Source organism: Orycteropus afer, unplaced genomic scaffold (assembly GCF_000298275.1).
Source record: "Orycteropus afer afer isolate SDZICR_OR568_19922 unplaced genomic scaffold, OryAfe1.0 scaffold00085, whole genome shotgun sequence".
Taxonomy (NCBI): domain Eukaryota; kingdom Metazoa; phylum Chordata; class Mammalia; order Tubulidentata; family Orycteropodidae; genus Orycteropus; species Orycteropus afer.
In genome coordinates, this window is record NW_006921672.1 from 2358035 (window position 1) to 2367704 (window position 9670).

The window sequence follows — 9670 nt, forward strand, 5'->3', positions numbered from 1 at the left end:
AGATCTTACTTGCATGCGATATTAATGATGTTGTTCTATAATTTCCACATTCTGTGGGATCATCTTTCTTTGGCCAGGGAGACAAATGAAATGCAAATGGTATATCCAGATGTCAAGCTGAATTTTTTTATGAGTTATGATACTCATGTTTTCACCCTCTTAGTATTTTAGTGTTTCTAGCCCTGAGACTGTGTGTGTATGGACCCTCAGCATAAAATAACTGAAAGGTAGGAAAAAAATAGGAGGAAGGAGCAGAGTCACTTGATGTCTAGCTTTGGATCTGCTATTTGCTTGTTTTGCAGTCTTGAGCAAGTCACTCATCCTTTATCTCACTTTCCAAGCTCTAGTTGAGCTTGATGATCTCTGAAGTTCATTTAGCTCCAGGAGTCCATGCTATCCTAATTTTGCCAATCCAGGGATATGCTATACTGCTGTAAGACTGATAATTTGACTCTAGTTGTTTCTGCCAGATCATTTTTCCTTGCATTGATGCCTCCAGAATACCCATGTGAGCAAACAGCCCACCAGCTTTTTGCATTCATTCTTTGTAAATCAGCCCTTTGGCATCTAGAGTGACTCTGCAGGAAACCAGACTAAACAGCATTCTTAAATCTCTGAGGCTCACTAATTACATTGCACAAAGACTTACTACACACCTCAGCAGAGCAGTCAGAGACCTATAATAGGAAACCTCAGTTGCAAAGAAAAGACACCTATTTTATTTGACACGGTTGTTGAACCTACTTCACTAACCTCTCTTGGCTAATGCCTTCCAAGACTATGTACTTGGCCAGCTACCTGCTAAGTCAACAGTAGCATAGTCAGAGTTGACCCTTTTCTCAGCTCCCAACAAACAGAGACTGGAATTGCCCCTGTGACCCTTGTCTAGCTACCCCCACATGTATCTAGGCCAAAGCAACAACAACAAAAACCAGCTGCTGTAGAGTTGATTCTGACTCATGGCACCCCCATGTGTGCAGGGTAGAGCTGCACTCCATAGGGTTTTCAAGGCTATAACTTTGTAGATTAAACCAAATTCAGCACATCCATGTGGGTACCACAGTTTGGCTTTAAGAGTTGATCCCTGACCCCAAACGCTAGTTATATGCTCTGTGGTTTCCCTAACACTCTTTAAGCCAACTTCTGACATCTCTTTCAAGAGCTCTAGAGTTTGGAATCAACCTAGACTGGACTTCTGGCTCTGCCAATTGCTAACTGTTAGGCCCAAGTTTAACCTCTTTGAGCTTCAATTTCCTCATCTGTAAAATATGGATAAGAAGACTTTCTTTCCATGGGCAGCATAAGGATTAAGTGAGAGAACGTTAGTGAAGATGCCGAGTACATGGTGTAGACCATACCAGAGCTCCTGCTGCTATTGTAGATGTTATGGTTACATCCATAAGCCCAATGTCTTTACTCCAATTATAGCAAAAGACAATCTGCTGAATAAGACCGTGCCCTAAAGCCAAGAATGCTAACACTTCTATGTTACAAGTGATTCTTAATAAAGAGACCATTACTAAATTTAAGAAATTTACAGGGTCACTGAGAACCAGAGTGTAGCCTCTCTATGGTGGCTTTGAAGTTCCTCTCTGACCATTCAAAGACCATGTGCTTTGGGTAATAAAGATCACTTTTTGAGTTCTAGTCTCCTCACTTGCTTTTCTTGTACCACTGAGTAGAGTCCTTAGTCTGTTTGCTAATATAAAAGATGGAGTGGTGTACTACACATAGTCCTTCCTTAAAGTTTGAGGAGGTTCTCCACTTTCTCTGTCCTAACCCACTATGTAGAGAATACAGTTCACTGTAGCAGAGGCCAGACAGCCATCTCTTCCTTTTACACAAATGGAGTTCTACTTCCTCTCAGCTTTTACATTTCTAGTGTTAGATTTCCATTTAAACTGTGAGCAATTATTTCTGAGTGTGTTAGAAGAGATTTGGGTCAGACTTCCTTGAAGGAGAATATAATAGACACCTCTCACATAAGCTTTGTCACACCAAGCAAGTAACTATTTGTTGAATCTTGGAATTTCTGAAGATAAGGTTTACCCAGTGTTTCTGCAATAAACATCAGCCTCTCATGCACTATCTACATTAAACCAAAAGATCTTTAGGATGTTTGTTTTATATGAATTGGGTCTTTTAAAAATGATATACCACTTTTATTTTCATCCAGAAATATGATGTTAGATGGCATGTATGACTCCCAAACCATGAGGGGCTTATACCAGAATAGTCTCTGAGGTCCTGTCCAAACTCAGTGTATGCGCTGTGTTATGCATATAGCTTTTGAAAAGAAATTTAAATTGTTTCTTTACAGTTGTTCTATAATTCACACTTTTACGTTATTTCAGACTGGCTCTTCCTTTGTAGGAGTGAGGCTTGGACATTTTTAGTGCAGCTGGCTTCTAAATTTGGTGATTTAGGAAACATCATTTACATGTATTTGTTTAAAATTGTAAGTCAGTTCTGATATAGTCAAATACCTGATTTATTACTATTATTTTAGTTTTCATTATTATTGTCCTTTATTATCTGTGTCTTTATAAATCCAATCTTTGTTTTCAGAAGTTGGCATGAGAATGATAACATGAGCAAATTTCATGCTGCAGTGTTGTATATAGTACATATTACTAATAATAAGATGAACCAGAAAAAAAAAAAAAAAAAGTTGTAAGTCCTGTTTGTAGTAGTGACTCAAACATGTCCTCATTCGGGAACTACCTGTACGTCTTGTTTGTGTGTGTGTGTGTGTGCAATGAGTGGTATCAGCACAACTCTATGGTTATGAGTTGTTTATATAATATATAGTAAAGAAAGCAAATGGGGTTTGAAGACAAACGATCCTAAACACCCTTGACTCCAAACTACTCTTGAAGAAAACACTGTTATACTGCACTGTTAGTCATGCAGCCTAGCAAAGCACAGGCTTTAGAGCCAGAGATACCTCAGTTCAAGTCCAGCTCTCGCACTGATGGGCTGTTTGCCTCCAGGCAGAGAAGTACCATAGAAGCCAGGTAAGATGGACGTATGAGAGGCCACTGCTTTCTCTCCACATGTGGATATAGCTGAATATCTTCCCATCTGAGATGAACAAAATGGCATGGATCTAAATATCAGACTGTGCTTGGTGATGGATTTGGCATGAGGATTAACAGAGGAAGCGCAGGTTGAGAATTTAGCATTGAATCTGCAGGCGTGGGTTATCACCCACTGAGCAAGGTAAGCACAGGCTTACTTGTGTTTCCTTACTAATCTGTAGTGAACAGTTTGACATGTTACATAAAAAACATGTCAAACTGTTCACTAAAGATTAGTAAGGAAGCACAAGTAAGTTCATGCTTACCTTGCTTAGTGGGAACTCCATCCTTGTCAGAGACTGTACATTTGAAGAGGCTTTGATTCTTTAGGAAAGTACTGTGAGTTGGGACAGAGACAGATGCCAACCATACCTAGAAGTGAAATCTCTGATGTGGTGAAAAAATGTGAACTTATTAGTAAGCACAAGTAAGTTTCTGCTTATCTCACTTACTGGGTGATACAACACTACATCTGACACAGCAAGTGTTCAAACCAAGATGTCAGCTGTTATGAATAGGATTGCTACTGACTTTCAGAGAATAAAATGTCTCTTTACCTTAAAAATGCACTGACCAAATTTATCTCCCTCCTAGTACAGCAGTATCAGCAGAATGAAACAGGAGATGAATCCATTAATAAGAAAGCCAGCTATTGTCAGGTTGACTCCAACTCATAGCGACTCCACGTGTGTGAGAGTAGAACCATATCGTTCTTAGGGTTTTCAGTGGCTGATTTTTCAGAAGTAGATTACCAGACCTATCTCCTGAGCACCTCTGGATAGAATCAGACCTCCAGTCTTTCAGTTAGCAATTGGGTGTGTTAACCATCCCAGGGACTCCATCTGTTAAAAAATGGTGCTAATTGTGAGCTGCTGCAAAGCACTGTATTTGCTGTTGAAGGACATCCAGTCTTATGAAATGAAGTATTTGGAGGGTAATTTTTTGCTTTCCAAAGAATATATTGCCATTAAAAAAAAAAAAAAAAAGACTAGGCTTACAAATCTGTTAGAGACTGGTAAAACCCTCAAGGCTATGTCTCCTAGTCACCCTTCAAGCTGGAAATTGAACTCAACTTTCAGCTAAACAATAGACAGGTGTGAAAGATGAACAGTTATACCAGGGAGGTGGACTCCTTAGAACAATCAACCATGGGAGATCTGAAGGACAGCACTTGCCAGGGAGAAAACTCAGAAGGTGGGAATGCATAGGAAACAAGGACACAGGGAAAAGGTAAAGACAGGGAGGAAGTGGTTAGAGAGCTGTTACATTGTGGGGATTGCAATCAATGTCACAAAACAAATTGTATATGAACTATTGAATGGAATATGAATTTACTCTGTAAACTTTCACCCAGATCACAGTAAAAAGTATTTTTTAAAAAAATACTGCTTTTAGGTTGTTTCTAGTTATCAAGATATTGATTAATATACAACCTTGACAGGCATGTCTGTAAAGCAACTGTTACCTATTTCCCTCAATACACACAGCTCCAACAAGCCCCAAACCAATATAAATGTCTGTAGATGAGGAAGCCAAGGGACTTCCCTGACCTTCAAGCTTTCTCCAGGTCTCCTCTGGGAGGATGAACTTCAACAGCTTACTATTCATTTCCAGTCCTCTTATTTTCCTGAAAAAGTATCCTGCTGTCTCTGTAACTGCCTAAGACCTGCATCCACTGACCTGGGTAGAAATGAAAATTCTTGACATATTTTTCATCTGGGCTGAGATGCTTGCATTTATTCACATCAAGACCACTAGATCTGAAATCAAAAGACCTGGGTTTGCCACCTGCCAGCTGTGGATCCTGGACAAGTCACTGGACTTTGACCAACTTCATAAACTTCCCTCATTTGTAAAATGGCCATCACATACATCTCTTACCTCATTTTGCAGTAAATTAAAATAAAGCAAAAATAGAACTGTGGGTCAACAGAGACAACCTGGCTATGCACTGCAGTTTCTACTTCTCCATTCAGCTGGTTCCTGGTCTGCATAATACAACTCCTTCCAACATGCTGTGCACCAATGTAGTTCATTGGAAGCACTGTAATTAGCATTACAGATAAAATGACACTGCTGCAATGTTAATTACTAGTGCAGATGTACCGTTAGATATCATACATAATGTTGTCAAGCCTTTATTGTTAAATTAAAGTGCAACAAACCATACCCTGGCTACACGGCTTTTTTTGATTAATACAAATTAATGTTATTTCGGTGTCTAGGGAAAGGGTGGGGATAAGGGTGGTGATGCTTCTAATTGTAAGAGGACATAGGCAAATGGTAGAATTTCAGGTAGATTCCCCATAACCTCCTACTACTGTGGTCTCTTCATAATGGAGAATGTGAGCTCCCTGAGGGCAGGGATCACCCCTGGTTTTGCTCACCATCCTGTCCCTGGCACCTAGCACACTGTCAGTCACGGTAAACTTTTGCTTGTTAACATACTGACTGAATGAATGAAGATAGAGCCATGTATGCAGAAGGGTCTGGAAGTAGAGTGGAAGAACTAGACAACACATGATTTATTCCTGATTCCCCTAATTTTGTGTTTGCTTCGTGGCCTTCAAACTTATCTTGATGCTTCCCATATCTAGAGTTTTAAAATATGAAATGAGAGACAAGTGAATCATAACAGTGAAGAAGCCAGTTAAAGTTCTTCATCGTGACTTTTGTCAGCAACATTATATTCCAGTGGACTCTGGGGGGTGAGGAAGAGCAGTACAGGTCCCTTAACACCAATGAAGCACCCATCCAATAAGCCAAAAGAAAAGGAAGGAAGAGAATTTTGACTATTTTCTGTATTACTCACATGTGATGGTTAATACTGTAGAACAAGTATATGAAAACCTTGTCTGATGAAAGTATAATAAGCTCTGTGGTATAGTGGGTAAGGCATTTAGCTGCTAACAAAAGATTGGTGGTTCACGCCTACCGGCTGCTCTGTGGAAGAAAGATGAGGCAGTCTGCTTCCATAAAGATTTACATCCTTGGAAACCCTGTGGGGGTCGTTATGAGTCAGAATTGACTCGATCGCACTGGGTTTGGTTTGAGTTTAATGAAGGTATCAGAAGTTACTTAAAGACCTTAAAGAATTCCTTATAGTAGAAGGCTGGGTCCTAAGGAGTTGGAATAAACAGGAAGAAAATCCAAGCAGCTTAGTATATCCAGTAGCCTGGAAGCACTCCATCCAGGTCCATTCAGAGTCTCCTTTACGCTCCAGATCTTGCTTCCAGCACTACTTCCAGGAGGTAAGACATAGAGTCACAAGTAGAATCCAGAGTCCTAAAATCACTAGTTGAGAGGTGCTACGGTCCCAGCCGGGAGCTCTGGTAGCATAGTGCCTAAGGCACTTGACTGCTAACCAGAAGACCAGCGGTTCAAACCCACCAGCCACTCCTCAGAAGGAAGATGGGGCAATCTACTTCCATAGTGATACTGCCTTGGAAACCCAAGGAGGGGTCACACTATGAGTCGGGGCCGACTCAACAGCACATAACAACAACAACACGGTCATAGCCATGAACATGAAGTTGGATATCAAGTCTAAAGAGGGAAGAAGATGAAAGGACAGCAAAGCAGTAAAGTTAGATTGGAAGGTCTGAAGCAAGATAGAATCAGGAATGAGGTATAAGTCTAGGAATCTATAAAATGAGAACTTGGCCACACTGCAGCCATGAGCTGTGAGGAAGGCTCAGAGCTATCATTTTGTGCAATGTCTGGTTGCAGAGTAGAAAAGGGTCCTAAGCAAGATGCATTAGACTAGACACTTGAGACTTTTGACCTGGGTCTTTGATGTCACACTAGGGTTTGTGCCTCTTCACCCATTTTGGCTTCCTTGTTTTTCATTTGGCCTTCTTAGCAAATCAACCTTGCTAATTACTTTCTCCAGTTGCTCACACCTGAGGAATTGACCTTTTGCAGCATCTCCACATTCTAAACATTTACGGTAAAAGGACAAATTAGTTTTTATAAGGTATAATGTATAAAATATTAGTCATAGTTTATTAAAGGAGTCTCCTTTGGGATTTAATTCCTAAATTATAATGTGGTTTATGCCTCACAGAAGGGACAAGAGCACCCTCTTGGAAGGCTGCCATTCCCTGTGTCACACATGGATTTAGCATAATATATCTTCATCTAATAAGAGGCAAATTACATTGGTCCAAGCACCATGCTGGGTTTGGTGAGAATTGGAAGGAACAAGCCTTGCTTGACCCATTGCCCATTTCCTTGCAGGTCAGTGGGACCATGTACAACACTGGAAGACACGTGTCCCTCCGCCTGGACAAGGAGCACTTAGTCAACATATCAGGAGGCCCTATGACATACAGTCACCGGCTGGAGGAGATACGGCTACACTTTGGAAGTGAGGACAGCCAAGGTTCGGAGCACCTCCTCAATGGACAGGCCTTCTCTGGGGAGGTAAGTGGGTTGTTGGAATTCCTAAGAACTAAGAGATACAAAGTACTAACTACTAAAGTTTGATGCCTTTTTAGTATCCAAAGTGGGATAACAGATGCAAAAGTCTGTTGTTTCCTTTCTTCATCTGTGCTTTGCGGGTTGACCTGGAAGTCTTTAATGAGCTTAAAGTATTTTCCAGAAAAGGCTGCAATGAAGTTGAATATTTCCTTCTGAAACATTAATACAGCTCCCCTGTGAGAATTTGCCAGAGCATTATTTCAACCTCAGACTCACCCCTTTTATGTATATCTCCACTTACACCCATTTGGGAAACAGGTCTCCCATATGTCACATATAATAGTGTAAAAAAGAATAGAAACCCACCACTGTTGAGTTGAGTCCAACTCATAGTGAGCCTATCGGACAAAATAGAACTACACCCATAGAGTTTTCAAAACTGTAAACCTTTACAACTTGCCTCATCTTTCTCCTGCAAAGTGACTGGTGGGTTCATATTGCCAACCTTTCAGTTAGCAGCTAGGCCCTTGAGTGCCACCAGGGCTCCTGTATAATAGTGTAGATCCCATAATTCTCCCTTCTGGTAGAATGAGTCTGTTCTGGTTACCTAGTGCCACTCTGACAAAAATACACCACAAATGGGATGGCTTAAACAAATAGGAGTTTATTCTCTTACAGTTCAGGAGACTAGAAGTCTGAGTTCAAAGTGCCAGTCTCTAGGGGCTGTGTGACAGCTCCTCAACCCTGGGCTTCAGCTCTGCCTCTTGCTCCCATCCCACTGAAGCTAGAGGCATCTCTTCCCTCAGGCAGCTACCAGCTGCTGAGGCTAACAAGCCCAAGGTCGACTAACAAAATGGCACAGTCCCAATATTACCAAATAACATGACAGGCCACTGATTCAAGTCCACTGAAAGTTCCAAGACTGGCAGGGCATGGGAGGCTGTTGAACAATGACTTGACTACATGCAGGATCCAAGCGTGCTATAAGCTAGAGACCATTCTCCAAGGCTTCTCTTTATGTACAGGAAGCAGACCACATCCCTAAGGCTGCTCACAGTAGATTCCACCATGGAGTCGATTATCAGTCTCATCATGGAGAGTACTACATCCAGCTAGCTGCCCAGCCACTCAACTAGGCCCAACCAAGTTGACATACAACTTTAACTACCACAGGGTCTTATTTGCACAAAAATGTAACATAGTATAAAATAAATGTCAGGCAGCTAAATAGTCTCCCTGAGTTTCTGCAGAATGGAAATGTCATTGTGTGTCATTAATGACAAGTGTCACTGTACACAACCATCAACCCAGACAGAGCTCAGGCCATAGTTCTGGCTCGACTATGGTTTCAATTATAGAGTGAGAGCTATAGTTTAAACAGATACCATCTATGTTATGATGCTTGACAATCAGGGAAGAATTAACTTGACCCATTTTGGGTCTGCTACACTCGAAGGTGGTTATCAACTAGGGACCAAGGTCCCTTATATGCTAAAGGCCCTATAAATAGGTTTCTGCTTAAGAATCTTCAATAACTTGTTAGGAAGGCTTTGGAATTGCAGAAATATGATCTGATTACCAACTTGGCCTTTTTTTTTTTTTAAATCAAAATAATTTTTAAACCTTGTACTATTTTTAATGTGGCAAGGGCATACTGAAAAATAGGTCCACAACTTTGATGAGTCCAGTGGTCATATTTTAATATGTATCTAAAATGCATCAACTGAGAACTTACCTAGACACTTCTTAACTAGGAGCGTCTCCTAGTTACCAGGGATACAGTAATTTTGAAAAGGGGAAAGAAAAAGGAGAATTTTGAAAAGGGGAAGAACTCAAAAGTGGTATATTCAAATAATTATAGTATCATCTTAGATGACAGAAGAGACTCTGAAACTTACCCTTGAGTGAAGAATAGTTAAAGCAAATGGAAGAAATGACAAAAGAGCTGAACAGAAGTTTTCAAAGAGCAGCTCGAGCAGACAAAACCAATTACTGTAATGAAATGTGCAAAGACCTGGAGGCTGAAAACCAAAAGGGAAGAACATGCTTGGCATTTCTCAAGCTGAAAGAATTGAAGAAAAAATTTAAGCCTCGAGTTGCAATATTGAGAGATTCTATGGACAAAATATTGAATGATGCAGGAAATATCAAGAGAAGATGGCAGGAAT

The 9670-nt window shown here is 40.6% G+C and overlaps 1 protein-coding gene across 1 annotated transcript in view; it reads left to right on the top strand.

The window, feature by feature from the left end:
* Positions 1 to 9670, top strand: part of CA10 (carbonic anhydrase 10) — a 755177-nt gene that overhangs the window by 585194 nt on the left and 160313 nt on the right. The window contains exon 4 of the mRNA XM_007941858.2: positions 7320 to 7505. Coding sequence (XP_007940049.1) covers positions 7320 to 7505 — 186 coding nt within the window. The remainder of the gene's footprint in view (positions 1 to 7319; positions 7506 to 9670) is intronic.